General features: G+C 39.7%; 1 protein-coding gene across 2 annotated transcripts; it reads left to right on the top strand.

Moving 5' to 3' along the window:
- Positions 1-4,041: 4,041 nt before the first annotated feature.
- Positions 4,042-19,942, top strand: LOC131231122 (uncharacterized). 2 transcript variants are annotated; one of them, XM_058227219.1, is made up of 5 exons: positions 4,042-4,207; positions 17,009-17,081; positions 17,197-17,245; positions 17,708-17,831; positions 19,678-19,942. In XM_058227219.1, exons 1-5 carry the CDS (start codon positions 4,205-4,207, stop codon positions 19,765-19,767), a joined length of 339 nt encoding a protein of 112 aa, XP_058083202.1. In that variant the 5' UTR covers positions 4,042-4,204; the 3' UTR covers positions 19,768-19,942. The 2 variants fall into 2 exon arrangements, with proteins under 2 accessions (XP_058083202.1, XP_058083201.1); XM_058227218.1 differs by lacking the exon at positions 4,042-4,207 and having other exon boundaries at positions 17,003-17,081.
- The last annotated feature ends 474 nt before the right edge of the window (positions 19,943-20,416 follow it).

Below are 20,416 nucleotides of genomic sequence, written 5' to 3'. Positions count from 1 at the left end.
CAATGAGGCTGGGTGAGCTAGTAGCCAAGCTGAATCGAGTTGTGCCAAGCACGACTGATTTCGACTTGTGTACACCTCTAGTTATTAATTGGGCGCAAGTTAACACCCTAGTTCAAATCTACACTGATTTATCTACAACCATACCTAGCCTGTGTCAGGCTACGCTTGGATACCCACTGTGCATACATGGCGAAGGGCTGGCGAAGGGCTACCTTTACAGTATTGATCCCAAAAGTCAGGCTGATTCAACACTTAAATAGGCCACTTTAAAAAGAATTTATACCTGAAATCTTTAAATTTAGGTGGTAGGGCTGGCCTCAGATTTGCAATAACGTTTTTTTTTTTTTTTTAAAGATAATTCTTGCATCCAGATGACGTACATCACATGAATAGATAAACATCATTGGTGGCCCTACAAAATACTTTCCATATGGACTGTCCTATGTTGGGGCGAATCATGATACTTGGATTATATGATTTTTGGGTTTAATGTTTAAAACTGGGAAGATGCCCCTCGCGCAGTCAAGTTGGATCAACGGAAGTTCCATGACTAGGATGGTGTATTGTGCGAGCTATGCTGGCGCTGCTCTATGCACTAACTCCCCACAACCAGAGGTAATGGCCCAGAGTGGTTGGTGGCAGATCGGATGCAACAACTGTCTCAGGCAACGCCAAAATACCAAGGAGCGGATTACATGTTATCTGGTAACACGTTAGTGGGTGTTATCCTCATCGTAGTGGCCTCACTTTGATAAATGCATTGTATATTTACGCTGTTCATCTGTTTTTTCATCTCATTTTAAGGCTTTATACCAAAGCTTAAAAAAATTCAAATCTACGGTGGACCACACCACTGGAAATTGTGGTGATTGACCATTAAAAACTTATTGTGGGCCATTAAAGTTTTGGATCAAGATGATCTTTGTAATTTCCCTTCATTCAGGTCTGTTTTACCTTATCAACAGGCTGGATGGAAAATAAGCATTACGGTAGGCCCTAGGTAGTTTTTAATCGTAAGCATTCAATTACCACAGTTTCCTGATGTGTTGTCCACCTGAGATTGAGGTATGCTTAAGCTTTGGGACAGTGTCCTAAAATGATCTGGAAAAATGGATGGATGGCGTGGATATATATCAAATTCATCAAGGTGGGCCCACGGTTGGGGTAACACTCACTAACGTGTTTCCCGGGTAATACCTAATCCGATCTCTCGCTTTGGTCTCGTCCGGTGCGCTCCACTGTTTCAGGTGTTGAGTTAAAAATCAGCAACATTCGCAACTCAATAGGGATATGGCGGTTGCGTGGTGTGACGCACCACCAGCCTCGGTGGTGTGTTGATGTGGCAAAATTCTGTGGGCCCACCGTGGTATGTGTTATATCCACACGGTCCATCCATTTTTTCAGATCATTTTAGGTCACGAGCCTAAAAATGAGACATCCAAAGCTCAAGTGGACCACACCAAAGAAAGCAGCGGGAATAAGGTATTACACACATAAGTGAAGGGAAACACAAATATCGATCTGATTCAAAACTTATGTGCTCCCAGAAGCTCGCAATGGTAAGTGTTCAATATCCATTGTTTTTTGTGATGCGTTACACTTGAGCTTTGGATCTAATTCTTTTTTGGGGCATGCCCTAAAATGATGTTATAACCCATTCATCATGGTGGGGCTACAGAACTTTGCCACGTGAACACACCACCCATGTCGGTCGTGTATGTCACAGTCATGCTATATAGTCCACTTAAAAGGTTGTTGGTCTTCGGACGGTACCGACATGTAAAGTGTCTTTTCCTTTCTTCTTTTTCTTCTTAGAAAACTTTTAATACTCTTGCAGTGCTGTGGATGATACGCGGCACGTTTGGCATACAAGTGAAATTAAATTGCCTAAACTATGGTTCCAAGTTTACATGTAGCCTGAACCAAAAGTCGCCCTTATTCGATTATTTGACCGTGAGATTGGTTGACATTCATTGGACGGTTAAAGATGAAAATCAATCCAATGGTCTCCTACTTCAACAAACAAGTGTGTACGAATCACAACTAAATGCGGTCCGAACACTTTGGTTCTGGGATTGTGACTTCACGACAGTGCGTTCCAAAATTTGGACGGTTTAATTTGATTTAAGTATGACACATGTTAGATTTCTGAGCACCAGCGTATGGAGCGTCCTACGCTGCCCGAGTATCGGAAAGTACCTGCTCGAATGGACGGTGACCGATCTCATTTTCGGAGATTTCTCGGAACGGGATTTTTACGTTTTTATCGCGATATTATCAGGAGAATCTCACTAAAATAGTTTTAAAAATATATATTGTGAATAAAAAATGAAATTTAAAATTTATTGGAAGACATTCAATTAGTTTAAATCGTAAATATATACTATGTTAAAATCGCGAAAAACTAAAAACTTCCGTATCAGTTTTATGAATTTTCCTCGAAATTATTGTGATATTTTTAAAGTGTCGGCGATATTTGTCACGATTATAGTATGCAGGAGAGGTCCGAGAGGAAGGAAGGAAACGGTTTGGCTACTCCCCCTGCCACCAGCCCCGTGGCTGATGGACGGTGCTATGTGGGCCCTACCATGATGTATGTGTTTCATCCATTCTGTTCATCCATTTTTAAAGATCATTTTAATTTCGTTCCCAAAATTTAGAGGTATAGCGGGTGGTCCACACCACATTAAAACAATAGTGATTGGATATCCACCATTAAAATTCTCCTAAGGCTCGCTGCACTGTTTATTTGATATCCAATTTGTTGATTAGGTCATACTGGCTTAGATGAAGGGAAAAAATAAAAATCAGCTTAATCCAAAGCTTTTATGGCCCCCAAAATGTTTTTAATGGTTGACACTCATTCAACACTCTTTTTGGTCACATGGTTCACTTGAGATTGGAATATACCTCATTTCTAGTCTCATATTGTAAAATGATATGTAAAATTAGATGGACAACATGGATGAAACATATACATTATGGTGGGGCCCACAGAGCATTGACCACCAGCCATTGGATGGTGTTAGGGGGAGTAGGGAACGAATTGGCTACTCCCCCTGTCACTAGCCCGTGGTTGATGGACGATGCTCTGTGAGCCTTACCATGATGTATGTGTTTCATCCATTTCATTCATCGATTTTTAAAGATTATTTTAGTGTCGTTCCAAAAAATTAGAGGTATTTGAATAGCAGGTGGTCCACACCACATTAAAAAAGTAGTGATTGGATATCCACCGTTAAAATTCTCCTAAGGCTCACTGTACTGTTTATTTGATATCCAATTTGTTGATTAGGTCATACAGGCCTAGATGAAGGAAAAAAACAAAAATTAGCTTGATCCAAAGCTTTTATGGCCCTCAAAATGGTTTTAATGGTCGATGCTCATTCAACACTCTTTCCTGTCATGTGGTTCACTTGAGATTGGGATATACTTCATTTTTTGTCTCGCATTGTAAAATGATCTATAAAATTAGATGGACAGCATGGATGAAACACATACATTATGGTGGGGCCGACAAAGCACCGATTGGCTGGTGTCTGGGAGAGTAGCCAATTCGTCCCCGCCATCATCCCTGTGGCTAATGGATGGTGCTCTGTGGGCCTTATCATGATGTATGTGTGTCATCCATTCCGTTCATCGATTTTTAAAGATCATTTTAGTTTTGCTCCCAAAAATTACGGGTATTTGAATAGCAGGTGGTCCACACCACATTAAAACAATAGTGATTGGATATCCACTCTTAAAATTCTCCTAAGGCCCACTATACTGTTTATTTGATATCCAATCCGGTGATTAGGTCATTCAGGCCTAGATGAAAGGAAAAAACAAAAATCAGCTTGATCCAATGCTTTTATGGCCCCAAAATGTTTTTAATGGTCGACGCTCGTTCAACACTCTTTCCTGTCACGTGGTTTACTTGAGATTGGGATATACCTCACTTTTGGTCCCGTATTGTAAACTGACCTGTAAAATTAGCTGGACAGCATGGATGAAACACATGCATTATGGTGGGGCCGACAGAGCACCGACCACCAGCCATTGGCTGGTGTCAGTGGGAGTAGCCAATCCGTTCCCAGGAAGGAAGAGTGAGAGAGGGACGAGTTCCTCGGGCCTGCGGCGTTGAGAGAGAGAGAGAGAGGCTTGAGTTCTTCTTGAGACCTTCATCTCATCGGTGCTGGATTTCATAGACGCCACAAAGAAGATGGTGAGTCGATCTCCTTACAACTCTCTTTCATTCTTCTTCTCTACCTTACTTTCAATATCTGTACTAGAAGCTCCTTCACTGTTCCTTTTTGTGAAGAATATCGGCTTCCATGAGGAATTCTAGGGTTCGGACGCATCAATATTTGTGCAGTGTTCATAGCAGTGGGGCCCATGGTTCGGTTATCTGGCTGGCATCGAAGTGGATTGACCATACCCCAAACATTTCCTAGTCCGGGAGATCCTAAGTCTTCAATCAATAGCCTGCTACTAGGTTGTTAGTAGATAACTACAGCGACGGTCTGGAGAAAATGCCACGGGTTGGATGGATAGCATCTTCCAGTTTGGGGAATTTTGAGGCATCCGCCACCGTTAGTGGGACCCATCACAACAACAGTTTCGATCGCCTAACCATGGTCGCATGGTTCTCACATCAGGACAGAATACATTTACAGATGGATCAGATCCTATGATTTCTCAAAAATATCATGGGCATTGCAAGAAATGCCTGTATTTGTTCTGTTAGAGGTTGGTTTCGAACTTTAATCTTGAGGAACTGATGAAAAAGTAATTCTTGGATATGAAAATTTTCCTCTCTCTCTCTCTCTCTCTCTCTCAGCATATTCCCCCACAGAGAATCAAACATGTTGTAAACCAGATCTTTGTAGTTAATGAGTTTGTTCGGGACCTTCGGGTACCATTTTAAGATTTCAAGTGAGCTTCGTTCAATTTAAATAGTTCCATGAAATGAAGTGTCCAAATTTGCTCTATGCTATAACCGTGTTTTGCTCACTTCATAGTTCATATAGCACAGGGCTTTAAGGTCCTTTCTCACGGGGAGCTTTTTTTTTTTCCTTCTCATGGGGAGCTGCCATGTATAAATGATGTGTTATTTTTATACAGTTTTAGTAGTGGTTTAAAAGGTGTTTGAGTTGTATGACTCGAGGCATGGTCTAACCACAAGGTCCACAGTGCTGGGGTCAAACCCACTGAGGTTCATGACTCATCTAGTAAGGCATGCATGAGGCTTAAAGCCTTACACTTCATGCCACAGATCGGGCCTCATATGTGAGGCTTACATTTCTCTCTCTCTCTCTCTCTCTCTCTCTTCAAACCTTCAATATCATCATTGTGTTCATGTTTTTGTGCATTTAAATTGCAAAATGTAATCTATAAGGAATTCCATCATTTTATGAAACTTAAGAAATTTAAGAGATAAGTGTTTCTTTGGTTTGTCCAATTCCACCATCACTCCAAGGCTAACATGCAACAACCAGCAAGTGATTTGATAAAGTGCATCTCTTTCTCTCTCTGATGGTGATAAAAGGGAAGGTATTTCTTCTCTCAAGTGGTAGTGAAACATTAATCGGTAGTACATGGTTTCCTCTAGGAAAAGGATCCACAAAATTTGCCCTATTTTTCTTAGTTTTGTTAATTTTCTTTCTTTAAAATTTTCATTTGAAGTAAAAAAATAAAAAAATCATGTGGCTTACTTCTCACATGGTCACTTTCCACATTGGCTTTGCCCCACACCTTTTGAATTGCCGAAATCTCATGGAACCAAATTGAAAATAAGATTTTTTACACTTCCCTTTTGTGTGGTATAGTAAGATCTCTGATGCATGTTGTAATCTCTAGATCAAGAAAAATTTATAGCCTTAGCTAAGCTAGTCAAGTCAACCCAAAAACAGACCCTCCTTAAGTATATCCAGCCATTGATCACTTGAAGGGTGACTTTCTTCACGGTGATGGTGGGTTCTGTTGAATTACACAGTTTTTAGTGTATGTGCATTGCAGTGTATTTGAGTGTGAGAGCATACATATATTCAATTTTCCTATGATTCACTATAACTTTGGAGATAGTGGTGCATCTTTTAGATTTCCTTGGCAAGTGATCTATAAATAAGAGCTTGTAAAGGAAGAGAGATATTAAGAAAATATTCTCTTCTCTTCTCTTCTCGCTTTTCTCACCATCTCTTCCATAATGTGGTGTTCTGAGTTTAACATGGCATCTAAGCCATGATACCTTTCTTCTTTCCAATGTCTATTGTTTTTCCTACCCATCTTTTCCTTTCTTACAACCCTGCCATGAAGTTTTGAAGGATATTGAAGTGCAAAGTGGTGCTGGAATGACATCTAGCCATTGGAAGTGCTATCAGACCATCATGCAACCATCTGAAGTGCTGGAACTTCATCCGTCCACTGGAAATGCTGCCGGATCGTCGTTCAGTCACCCGAAGTGTTGTTGGAACGTCATCCAGTCACCGGAAGTTCTTCCGAATAACACAACAACCATTGGAGGAGTAATGAGTACTTTGGCATGCATAAAAAATGTCTGCAAGTCACATTCTAGCCACCAAAGTGCCTCCGATTCAAATTGCAGCCACCACAGAGATTAGAAGTGCAGTTAGTCTCATCCGCAGTCTGTGGAATCATTGACAAGCTTGGCATGTATGATATATATACATGCTCTAGCTTGAGGGGGAGTGTTAGAGTACATAGTCTTCGGTATTCATGCATTGCACTTTCTTTGAGTATGAGAGTATACATATTTAGTTTTCCTGTGCTACACCGTATCCTTGGAGATAATGGCGTATCTTTAAATTTCATTGCATTTATTTTGAGCTTATCTTTTGTAGTAAGTGGTCTATAAATAAGAGCCGGTAGAAGGATATAGATATGAAGAAAATAATCTCTTCCTTTTTCTCTTTCTTCCTCTAGATGTCTTCCACAATGCAGTCACTTGAGTTTAATAGGTCAAAATCGCTTGCTTATGGTAGATCACTCTTGATTCAATGGAGTCTAAGAATTCTAGTGGCATCCCAAACAACACTCCATGATGGAAGTTGCAACTGCAATCTATTGACATGGTTTGAGCTTGAGATTACGGTTGTCTTCCGTGATCAACTTTTTCGGGAGGTGAGATTCATTTGAGATCTCTTATGTTGTTTTTTTTTTTTTTAAAAAAATTTTATATTTTAAAAATTTAAAATAATAATGTTTCGCTTCAATCTTGATCTTCCTCACCTTAGTTAGAATACTAGGATTGCTTTTGTTATGGGTAAAACTAGACTGACTAAATAACTGAAATCATATGAAAACAACAAGGCAAACAGATTGGATGAGAGGTCGGGTAAGAGCTCGACCTCAGATGCCAAGCTCGACCCCCACGACCAATCCGAGCATCAACCATAAGTGGTAACCTCGATCATCCAGCTGACACCACATCGTCTCAACCAAAGGACAATTATAAAAGTGGACTTCGAAAGACGACCACCAACGGTCCAGACTTCAGGGCTCAACTTCGACCTCGGTCATCAACTTCAGTTATCAGCCTTGGTCAATAAGACCTCGGCCAACGATTTAGAGGTCTGCCTCGGCTATCAACCTCGACCTCATCGGATGCCGACCACTAGGAGATATCCCCCTCGTATATGGAAAAGATTACCCCCGAGATCTTTGCCGAAGATCACGGCGAGATAAATGCCATATATCCAGAGGGAGATCCCTACTGTGATACGTATCTACACAGTGGATTCATTACCAAACATGGAAGATGTATTAACAGGTTATAAATAAGGACCATACCTCACATGAGAAGGAGGGCATTACGACCCTAATTCGACTAGACTCATAGTGTGCTTATTCTAACTTAGGCATATGAGGGTCCTCGGCTACAACCAGGGCCCCCATTGTCATTTGGTTTTGCAGGTACACGATTTGCTAGCAGGGACAACCAGATATTAGCATTAACAGTTTGGCGTCGTTTGTGGGATCGACAATAAAGCCATTCCGAATTCGCTTGTCGTATCTCCATCTACCCTACAATGGGGGCCCTGGTTGTAGCTGGGGACCCTCCGATGCTTAAGTTAGAATCAGCACACTATGGGTTTAATCGAATTAGGGTCGTAATGCCCCCATTCTCCTGTGAGGTAGGGTTCTTATTTATAACTTGTTTATACCTCTTCTGTGTTTGATAATGAATTAATGCAGGGGCATTTTCACATTGGGCTCGAGTGGGGTCGCCTGTGGGATGCAGGGGCACACTCGGGGTGGGTGCGGCCCACGGAGGAGGTCTCGTGTTTGAGACTCCTCACCAGGGGTGATTAATGCGCATTTCACACCGGGCTCGAGTGGGGTAGCCCGTGGGATGCGGGGACATGCTCGGGGTGGGCGGCCCATGTGATTTGGGGCCCATGAAGGGGGTTCGGCCGAGGTCTTAAAACCCATGAGATGTGGGGCCTGGGCTATAAGATAAAGGGATTAATTCGCCATACTCTAACAGTTCGAGCTTTTAGAGCAAGTGGTTAACTGTCCACCCCACAACAATCTTCTAGCCACCTCCTCACCTCAGCAGTCGAGACCCCATAATGCAGGGGCATTTTCACACTGGGCTCGAGTGGGGTCGCTTGTGGGATGCAAGGGCACACTCGGGGTGGGTGCGGCCCACGGAGGAGGTCTCGTGTTCGAGACTCCTCACCAGGGGTGATTAATGCGCATTTCACACCAGGCTCGAGTGGGGTAGCCCGTGGGATGCAGGGACATGCTCGGGGTGGGCGGCCCATGTGATTTGGGGCCCATGAAGGGGGTTTGGCCGAGGTCTTAAAACCCATGAGATGTGGGGCCTGGGCTATAAGATAAAGGGATTAATTCGCCATGCTCTAACAGTTCGAGCTTTTAGAGCAAGTGGTTAACTGTCCTGCATCATGAATCCATTGTGTAGATACGTATCATAGTAGGGATCTCCCTCCGGATATATGGCGTTTATCTCGCTGTGATCCCTGACAAAGATCTCTAGGAGGTAATCCTTTTTGTATACGAAGGGGATATCTCCTAGTGGTCGGCATCCGAGGAGGTCGAGGTTGATAGCCAAGGCTGACCTCTAAGTCACTGGCCGAGGTCTTACTGACCGATGCTGATAATTAAAGTCAATGACTGAGGTCGGAGTTGAGCCCTGAGGTTTGGACCCTTGGTGGTCGTCTTTCGAGGTTGGCTTTTATAACTGCCCTTTGGTTAAGACGGTGTGGTGTCAGCTAGATGACTGAGGTTACCACTCATGGTGGATGCTCGGATTGGTTGTGGGGGTCGAACTCGACATCTGAGGCCGAGCTCTAACCCAACCTCCCATCCGAGCCATTTGTCTTGTTGTTTTCATTTGATTCTAGTTGTTTGGCCAGTCCAGTTTTACCCATAACAACTTTCATTTCTAGCCTGCTTATTTTTAGCAGTAAGGTTGGATTTTCTCTTCCTACAACTTAGGTCTTGGGATTTTTGATATTCCCTAGGGAATATTCCTTGGTTCATTGCGTTTTTTTAAATAAAAATTTTTGGTTTTTGAAACTCTTGAAGTGTTTTTTATTTGAGAAAGAGCTCATTGAAGATATCTAGAAAACTAGTTTTAGAGGGGTTCTAGAGGTGTGTTCTACCCTATTTGTGAACTGATTCTTGGAGGATAGGAGGGTTGCTGTTATAAATGCAGTTTGGGAGCATTTCAAAGGTGGTTGTCGCTAAGGATTCAGGTGAAAGTAGTGGTGTAAATAGAGGCGAGTGGTGGAAACAATTCAAGATGATATGGTAACTTACATTTCAGGAACGGATGGTTGTTTATTTGCAAAATATGGATCAGTGATGACTAGTTGGAGGTAAGATTATCCAAGAATATTGGTGATACAAAAGACATGGACTTTATAATGTGACAATGTCTCAATTGGAGAAGGAAAATGATACAAGTATGCTATCGGAGAGGCAAGAAAAAGCAACATGACGATGACAATTGATGATGACAAGAGGTAAGAAATACAGATCTTGAAGGTGACTCATGAAGAGTAAACATGGGTTATGGCGAGCAATGATGTAGTTGCAGAAAATCAGAGAGTTGCAAGGTGCTTGATGACTATAACCATCTAAAAATGATCCCCTCTTTGGAGATTGCTCAACGAGGTTCATTGCAGCCTGTTAGAAGAAATTGTAATGCAAAGTGATCTGCACATTCAATTTTCACATCTAAGGCCAAAGGTGCAAACATCCAGAGGAATCAAGCTTCAATGTTATGCCAGTGGAATTTTGACTGTGTGACAAGGCTTTGGCCACAGAAAGTAGGGTGATTTGGTCCAAATAATTGGAAACTCGTATAGGGCTGAGCACAATTAGTTGGGATAAGGCTTAAATGACGATGATGAACTGGAAACTTGCCATGCGTGGGAAACAAATACCAATTGATTATTTTTGGGAGGGATGGATATTGATGCACAATCGGTTGGTGCAAAAGATGTGTTATGAGTTTTTATTTGAATCTCAAGATTCAAATAAAATCTTATAGAAATGATTTTAGTCTTATATTGAATCCCGTTCTCCAGCTAATCTAATCTTATAGTTTATAGGTGGATCATAAGATTTAAGAAAACCCTGATGATTCAATAAAAAACATGGATCTTGATAGTGGGCTGAACAGTAGCTGATAAAAGTTTTGTTCATGGATTTGGAGCATCCATCTCTTGATCCCTACTGGTGATTGTCACTTTAGTGGCGGGGTCCACATGCACTTGAACTACCCATCATGTGGGCCATCGAAATGAGCCCTAACAATCAGCTGAAGGAGGGTCACTTCTCAAGAAAAGGATTTCTAGGAAAAATTGATTCTGAACAGCTATTAGAAGTAAATTACTTCTCAAAAAAGAAATTAAAAGAAGTGTTTGATCTTCTATATGGGTATGTATGCAATTCTTCTTTGTTACGGTGCATTTGATTGTACCAAATTGCATGAAATTTATGAAAATTTTCTTTCATGAAATGAATTTATTCTATTTTGTTTGTGTTGGTTGCCTCAAAGCAATTCTGCAAATGACAAGGACTTGCAATGGGTTCTGGGCAATGGTTTTTGAGCGGTCTGATTTTAAATTAAAAAATGGTTTGAATTGATGAATTTTGATAAAGATTTTCAATTGATTCCTATGTGGGTGAAATTCCCACATCCGAATTGTGTCCTGAGAACAAAGACTGGTCTTAGTCAAATCGCCGGCTACATAAGTAAGCCTCTATTCATGCACAAGGCGTCAAGGCTAGAGCTGAACACGAGTCGAGTTTGAGTTGAGCTAGGCCAAGCTTGGTTCAACTCGACCCCACCATGATCCAAGCTCGAGCTCAGCTTGACTCGGTCTTTGAGCTCACCCCTCTATCTCGCCTTGGCTCGCTGGTTTGAGCCAAGTCGAGCTAGGATCGAGTCGGGTTGAGCGAGCTATTCGAGTCGAGTCGAGTTATACGAATTTTTGTAATACTTTTTTAAAAATTATTATAAAATCCTTAAAATGATAAAGTCAAGATTGTTAAAACTGAGGTAGGTGTAGTGGTAATGCATAACAAGTTATTACAAGCTAACAAGTAACAACATGAGAATGTTTGTTACTGCAAAACCTTAAACTCACTCAACATTCATCAACAACTTGTTAATATGGTCCATATGAGGAGCGCCTTCTCAGCCGATAGATAAGATAGTTATCACCTTCATTTGAACCCGATTCAGTAGCATCACTTTCGTTGTCCCATCTACTTGATGCGTTTTTAGTTTCATTGACAACAAGAAATATGTTTGCAGATCTGGAGGTGTCATCTTCTCATAGGTAATTGTTTACTTCTTCCGAATCAGAAGGTGGTGAAACTTTACCATCATGTTCCTGTATAGATTTAGCTAACTTTTTCAATATTTCTTTATGAGCCGATATATAACGAGTTCCCAATATCTTATAGAATGAGGAGAGCCTGGAGAGAAACCTTGATGTTTTATGTCTCTTCTTAGTTTTTGTCCTTGGCCCTGCCTCGACGTCATGTTGTCTTGGAGGACATTGATATTTAGATGCCTCTGCCTCTTCCCTACTTATCTTCAAGGCAAGTTTCAATTATTCTTCTTCTAGAGCTTTTAATCTGGCACTCCTATTCTTTTTTCATGCTAATTTGTTGCACTCTCTCTATTTCTGAATCTTCATCTATTATGATAGACTTGCTATTATATTTTTTGTGGCTAGTTTAATTTGGTGCGGAGGGGGTGTACTTTCTTATTTGAGTCCAAGAGAGCCTAGAATAGAATTTGTACTTCTTGCGAGGCATTGAGACATGGTTTTGCTCCTCCTTCCGAACCAGATAAGTGTATTCGTAGCCGCTTTGTTTGTTCACGAATTTGTTTCCACACAAACAACATTTAATCTTCAATCTTTCAGATTTTGGGGAGTAGACTTGGGTACCGTAATTCCAAATGTCGGTGGATGGGTCATCAGACAACATTTCTGCACAAGGACTTTTGTTAATAGAGAATTATATTTTTAGGCAAAGTCATGAAGCCAATATAATTTACAAGAAATAAATTATAGTACGTTCAAAATTTAAATGTCAATGTCAAGTCACTTCAAAAATAATAGAAATTGAAGTCTTACATAACAAAATATGAATTATAACAAGTAACAAGATTAAGATGTGCTAAAAATTAAAAACCACGTTTAAACTTTAAACAGATGAAGGTGCAGTCTCATCTAAACTCTCGGTCTCGTCCTCTTCATCAAGTGAACTACCACTCTAAATTGGACGCAACCAATCTTGTGTATAAATGAGTGTTTCAATTGTTTTATGTGCAAGAGAGCTTCTATACTTGTTCACCACCCCACTACCAGTGCTAAATGCACTTTGATGCCACTTTTGTTATCAGAATTGATAAAATATCTCGAGCCATCAACGATAGTGTAAGGTATTTTCCTTCATAAGTTCCCGTCTTCCACTAATCTAAAACGTCTAAGTCTTGGTCAGAGACCTTCACGACTGACTCCTTAAGATATACATCTAATTCTGACTTGTTTGTTTGTTGACTCTTTTCATATTGTTCTAAGGTTGAGAAGTACTCAACGAGAAAATTGTCATCACCTACAGACGGATTATAGCCATGTTTATGCATAAATCGTGTCTTGTCTTGTGGTAGAATTATCCATATAAGAAGAGTACAATTCTTCAACCGCCACACGAACACTAGATGTTTCAACTGCTGCCTTGTCAAACAAATAAATCTTCTTATCAATGTAACTAACTGATCTCATTTTGCAGCGAGGATCAGTGACAACAACTAAAGCCATTAACATGTGACATTCGCTCCAACACTTTTCAAATTTCACTTGCATGCTTAGTGCCATATTCTGAATATAATCTGGACCTTTTATGACACTTCTCTGAAGAGCATCCTTAATCTTCCAAAGCTTTGGAAGAAACGGATTTGCCAATCTGCATCCACATAGTGTGCAGTTATTGACATGTATCCCTTTGGTTAGGCGCCATCTACAAGTCTAAAGTAAGACTTATATGTGAGACTGATGATAAAAGGGCTTTCATTTTTGTCTTCTCATTCACATACATTTTCATGCATTCCCTCTTTACTGTGACCCGTGAGCACTTCTCAAATTTAGGAAAGTATCTACTGTATTCGCTAAAAACTCCCCTCTCTATAAATCTAAATGGTTTCTCCTTAACAATAACTATTCTTGCAAACCACTCTTTCAATTTGTTTGTTTCAAATTTATGAGTGATGAGAGCAGTTTGCGTGTCGGAGTCGCTTCCTTTAGATGAGGCAAATAAGAGCAATTGTTGGCCTTAACACGAGATTTTTGGGCTCTTAGCACAATTAGTAATATGTCTACAATAATGTGAAGTTGATCCCCCCAGAATGCTTTGTGAATGTTGACTTGCAATGCTTACATCTAACTTTGGTAACACGATTCGAACCCTCTTTTACCTCAACCTCTTTAAAATCGTCCCAAACTGCTGATCTTTTCTTTCATTTGTTAGACGTATCTGAATTTAAGTTCTTCTCATCTCGTTGGACATCAATAACTAGAGGGGATGTGGCAAATGCACTAGCACCAAGGGTAGTAGGGACTTCCTCACTAGCCATATTTAAATATGAAAATAAGAAAACACACCTAAGGTATATGAAGTTGGAAGGTGTCATTGTAATTTGTGATTTGTAAGTAGGCATTTTCTAACGTTTTCTAAAATTTAATTTCACTTCGTAACCCATTCAGTAATATATCATGTACTCTACTCACACAATTTACATGCGAGTTGAAAATTCGGCAGCATCTCCCCATAATTTTCCAAATATATGTAAAAATTCTCTACTGTTTGAGTGTCATCACCATTATCTATTATTCACAGAGGGGAGACAGTCAATCAGTTGAGAACCATATATTCGGAGAATAAATTGTGTTGATGCACCGAATCTCGAATTCTTTGTAAATTGTGTAAGCAACATTAGGTACATGATATATTACCAAATTGTCCAACTTGGACAATTTAAGAATTCATATTCAAACCAATAATTCATATTCATATAATAGACTATACTAGCTACGTTCATCTACTCTACTCACTACTGGAGGACAAACATATTATACTCTAGCTGGAACGAAGGCACGAGCCGATAGTCGGGGCGGGTAATGGGGATTTCATTGTTCATGCGTCATTTAAAAGGCATTGATGTGAATAGGAGTCTCTGTTGGTGTTGGTACAAAGCCATAAATCAGGTGGGGAGGTCTCCAGTATGCAGCAGAGGGTTTCCAGGACTCGTACATCGTTCGGGCGACGTCAGGACAAGGCTGATTCTCATAGGGCATCTCCCCATAATTTTCCAAATATATGTAAGAATTCTTTACTATTTGAGTGTCATCACTATTATCCGTTATTCACAGAAGCGACGCAGTCAATCAGTTGAGAACCATATATTTGGAGAATAAATTGTGTTGATGCACCGAATCTTGAAGTCTTTGTAAATTGTATTAGCAACATTAGGTACATGATATATTACCAAATTGTCCAACTTGGACAATTTAAGAATTCATATTTAAACCAATAATTGATTCGAATACAATTGATTGTATATGAATTCTTAAACAGGTACGTAGATTATTAAATTCATCTGTCAAGTATGTCAAGTGTCAAGTGGGGTCACTCTAAATCTAATTGATTCGTGTTTAATTGAAGTATGTAACTGAATACTTGAATTAAGCATAAATCAAATTCAAGTAATCAATTACAAGTCTACTCAAGTCTAGAATTTCTCAATTCAAGGTAGTTCAAGTAATAAAAAATCAAATTCAAGTAATTCTATAATTCAAGTAATCAAGATTCAAATTCAAGTAATTATATAATTCAAATTCAAGTTCAAGTAATATATGATTTAACCCAATCCAACCCCAACCCAACCTAACCAACCTTGACCCTGACCCAACCCGATGCAACCCAACCCTGACCCAACCCGACGCTAGGAGAAGGAAATAAGAGATGTTACCTTAAATGATTGAAGGAGAAAGAAATTAGAGAAGGAGAGACTAGAGAGAGAGAGAGGTGGGGTCGGGCGGGGTTCCTACCGGCCTGCCGCTTGAGCTCGGGTAGGGTAAGGGTTTTAACTTTTTTACTTATATATATATATATATATATATATATATATATATATATATATATATATATATATATATATATATATATATATATATATATATATATATCAAATTTGAGTGAGTCAGGTTTGAGCTTCGTTTCGAGTTGAGGCGATTCGAGATTGGTCAAGCTCGAACTTGACTCAATTTTTTTCGAGCTACAAGTTTAGGAGCTCGGCTTGACCTGAACTAGTTTGCGAGTCGAGTCGGATCGAGCTCAACCAAGTCAATTCAAGTGAGTTTCTCGAGCTGGCTTGACTCGTGTTCAACTCCGGTCAAGGCTACAATGAGGGTACAAGACTAGATTATGCCAGCTTTCTGGAAACCACTGCTACGTTGTCTTTTCCGCATTCATTTGAAATCCAATTTGGAAATATGATTGTCAGCATTTTATGATGAATCCATGATCGACTGATCGGTTCTGATAATAATCATGATATATTATGGCCTCCTCTATGATCTCCATTATCTGTTTCATCTTCCCTTAGATTTGGTTGGGTCGCTTGATGATCGACGCTCTATTTCTGGTTATTGCATGTTTTTAGGAGGCAGCCTTATTTCATGGAATTTGTGGTTGCTCATTCGTCTGCTGAATTTCACTCTATAGGCCATATGACATGTGAGGTTATTTGGCTTCAATCTCTCTCCGATTCAATTGTATTGTGCCAATCATCCTGCCATTCACATTGCGTTCAATTCCCATGAACGGACAAAACACATCAAAATTGATTGTCACTTTGTTCGGGAGAAGTTTTCATCTGGGGTTCTTTGCACTCCTGTTCGGTTGTTTGTTCAACTGGCCAATCTCCTTAAAAGGCTGTCCATTCTTATCATCTCTACACAATTATGGACAAGCTGGGCATGTGTGGCATCTATTCTCCAGCTTGAGGGGGAGTGGAGTAGTGTGCATGAGTGTACATGGGTATTTTTTGTAATATTATTAGTGCGTGTATTTTATTTTGGTGCTTCCAATGTACACCATTCTCTATATGTTGGTTAGGGTTTATAATTAAGAATAGTGGGTGTGAGATGATTATTCTATAGACAACCCTTTCCTTTGAAGCTTCTCTTTTAATCTCTTTCTTCACTGCGTCATTTGTATCAAATGTTCATTTTACCCCATTCACGGAACCATAGTTACTTCTTTTGTGCCCTTAAGAGTTTATTTACAAGAAAGTTGTTGGACACAGTTCACATATTGGATGAGTCAATATTCTTATATCCCAACACAGTTGGGGAGTGTTTATGAGCTTATTGTCTTGATCTACATTCTCTAGCATTATTTCACACCTTTTTGAGAGCTGCAATTTGCATGTTATATATAATTCATGTCCATGCAGGAAAAGGAAGCAAAGAAGGAGGCTTTCAGGAAGTATCTGGAGTCTAGTGGAGCACTTGATGTTCTCACTAAAGGTTCCCTCCTTTTATCATCCTTGGTGTTTCTGTCATGTATAATTTTGAATGAATTGGGTCATTTCTTCTTTTGCAAGTTGCACATTTTCTCTCATTGGTACGAAATTTCATGTAGTTCTTGTTGCACTATATGAGGAGAATGACAAACCTTCCTCTGCAACTGAGTAAGTTCTCCAATACGAATATGGAAATTTCAAGTCATGTAACTGCTTATTTATTTTGAACCATGTGTAGCACTGTCATGCATCTGATTATTATTCAGATATTTTCTCATTTCATGCACCAGATCTAATGATTTTATCTGGTAATCTACATTCTGCATTTCAAACAATAAGAAGTCATTATTACAGGAAGTTATCTTTTGCTCTGAAGATGTCATGGGCAGAACATTTCCTAGTTGGATTTTTTATTTTTTATTTTTGATAAACAAGTTAATTGAGGAATGTCTTATTTTCCTATTTCTTTCCACGCTGATTTATTATTTTATTATTATTATTATTTTTAAAGATCTCCAACTCTTCAACAAATGGCATTATCTTATAGTCTCAATGTCTCCCTATATGATATTTTTTTGGCTACTGGATGTAGATGCAACTTTTTTAGCATGCTTTGCATGTTTATGATAGGTTCATTCAGCACAAATTAGGTGGGCCAACACTGTCTGAATATGGAAAACTACAAGCAGAAATGCAAGATTTGCAGTTAAAGTATGATGAGCTTTCAGCAACTCACCAAGACACTTGCAGGGAGGTAAACCATTTTAACCATACAGACTGATAGAATTAAGGACTACATTGTGGAATTCTGTGTTTATTTTCTATTGAGAATAAAACTGAATATATACAGGAGGAGAATTATCTTTAGAGATAACACAAAATCACAAGAAATTACCCTAATCTAGGATTACAACCCCCCTCCCTGCGTGACAAAAACCTTCAGATTACTGATCAGCAGCATCAGATGTCAGACTAGAGACCTGATGGAGGCAGGTAATGGAGACAGGTTCAAATGATCCAATCTGAAACAAAAGATCAGATCCAAATGCAGATGCTGGGAACCGAGAATTCATTTGGCAAAGGAAGGTATGCTGAAACAGGTTGGTAAATAGCAGTTGACAACTGCTTCAAGTGCACAGGTTTTCAGGTGCACGACAGTTCAGATTAACAGATCCAGTGATCTACCGACAACTGGATATCAAATCCAATCAGAATTGGATGATAGAGAAGAAAAAGGTCCAGCCAATGTTGTTTCAATGGCCCTGCCAGGATCAGTTCTCGGATACCATATGATGGAATTAAGGACTACATTGTGGAATTCTGTGTATATGAGAATAAACTGAATATAAACAGGAGGAGAATATCTTTAGAGATAACATGAAATAAGAGGAAATCTACCTAATCTAAGATTAGCCTATTCCACGATATTATACTAATCTACTCAAGCATAGACCAAAATTAACTTTTCCATTTGCTTAAGGTTCAGTTTGTTGAGATGCTACTTTGGGTGTAGAAAGCTAAGCCGTGGATTGTTATCAGGATACTTGCATAGGCTTGCAGCAAATTATATGATCTTGGACCTGAAGATATGTTCAATATCATCGGGTTTCACTTTGTACAAGTGCACTACATGGTTCAGTGATCTGGACCAAATATCTCCTCTGTAGCACAATTGTAACAGTTCAATTTATGGGCTCGTACCAGTCACCTCAATGTTGAAATGCACTGTGTCTACCACTGAGGCAGGGCCTGGAGCTCTGCTGGGCCATGAGCTTCACTTGTTCTGGTTGAAAGGCCGAGGACACTGCATTTCCTTGAGTCTAGGATTGTATAATGCCTCTAGTCTTAGTAAGGAATGTCTTGGAAAGGACGGATGATCTAGTGCACTCCTAGTTGTATAGGTACTTATAGACAGTCTGATCAATCAATTCATACAGTCGACTAGGTCCAATCCACTCTTTGTGGCTCACTGAACCAAAAAACTTACTGGACAATTCTAACCATCCAGTCGATAAATATCCTCAATTAAATGGATGGTGAAGATTATTTACAGAGAGTAGGTCTCATAAACATAGATTTGCTGTGGACAGTGATGGATAGATTACTGTTCTAGTGATTCTAGGTCTTCAGAATATTATCTGATGTTCTGCCCCACTTGTAGCAAGATCTGACAGATTGTCATAGAGCTCTACATCAAAGGTGCATATGTAAAGTTGCAGAGATTTTTTCTCCTCCGCGTGTGCTCAGACAGAGTTGGACTCCACTTCTTCGTGTAGTCAGCCATTTCTTCTTCTTCTTCTTCTTCTTTTTTTTTTTCCACTCTTTCTCCATCACATAGATGCATCATGACCGGTCATGTCCCTAGGCGGGGTCCTAGTTCTAAAACACACCGAGTCAACTAGAAAATCGACCAAGTCAAATTGACTTGCCCAAGTTTTGTGTTGACTTCACTTCTTTGTATAGTCAGCCATTTCCTTGTCGTTTTTGTTGACTAGCCAAGATTTTTCTCTTCTAAATCACAAGATTTAAACAATCTGTTCATTTCTCATCCATCTATGTATTTTGATATTCATGCACCACTGGCATTTGCTATATTGCAGCTTGAGGAGCTCAGAAATTCTCTACAACCGAGCACAGCTGGTAAGGAAACGACAATAGATGGAGAAACTTCCAAGGACGAGGGATTGTGAGGAGCTTGTTTATGACTGTTTTTAACGTAAAAAGCTTTATTTCTTTTAATAGAGAAGCGTGTTCTATTGATTGAGATGACAGATTATCTGTTGAATTGCTCGTGTGATTTAAAACTACCTTGCAGCATGTATTATTTCTACTAAAATCTGAGTTCCTGCCTCTAATTTCTACCAATTGTGGGTTCTGTTTTGGCATAGGATCAGCACCTCTCTAAAGTTGATTTTTTTTTTTTTTTTTTGTAATGGGAAATTTTTGGACACCTAGATGGTGTCATCAACCTTAGCCATCAAAATCTCCCGCAAAAGAAATCCTACCCCAAAACCTGCATACTTGCGTCACTTACCTCTTAACATTTAAAATCCTGAGCTGGTCTGTGAAAATTCAATTCTCTCTCAAATGTCTTTGGGTAAATCCTAAACATGAAAAAAATAAAAATAAAAATGCCAGGGGCCTGTTTGGATTCTACTGTGAATCCCTTCCCCACGATCTCCCTTTTCATAGACTTGCTGAAAACCAATCCGATTGGCGAGTGGGCTTTTTTGTGCTGCTTCTGTTGAGTGGGCATGTTTGCAAATGTGCATCGAAATGCAAAAGCTGAACTGGGGTTTCACTCAGAACAACATTTCAGTGACGAAGTTCCCTCTTGTG

Source organism: Magnolia sinica, chromosome 17 (assembly GCF_029962835.1).
Source record: "Magnolia sinica isolate HGM2019 chromosome 17, MsV1, whole genome shotgun sequence".
NCBI lineage: Eukaryota > Viridiplantae > Streptophyta > Magnoliopsida > Magnoliales > Magnoliaceae > Magnolia > Magnolia sinica.
The sequence above is the reverse complement of the archived record's forward strand: the minus strand, read 5'-3'. Positions and strand labels throughout refer to the sequence as shown.

Coding starts and splice junctions, on each gene's coding strand:
- LOC131231122 (XM_058227218.1), top strand. CDS start 17,003: ATGCAGGAAAAGGAAGCAAAGAAGGAGGCTTTCAGGAAGTATCTGGAG. Junction 17,082..17,196: donor ACTTGATGTTCTCACTAAAG/GTTCCCTCCTTT, acceptor AATTTCATGTAG/TTCTTGTTGCACTATATGAG. Junction 17,246..17,707: donor AAACCTTCCTCTGCAACTGA/GTAAGTTCTCCA, acceptor TGTTTATGATAG/GTTCATTCAGCACAAATTAG.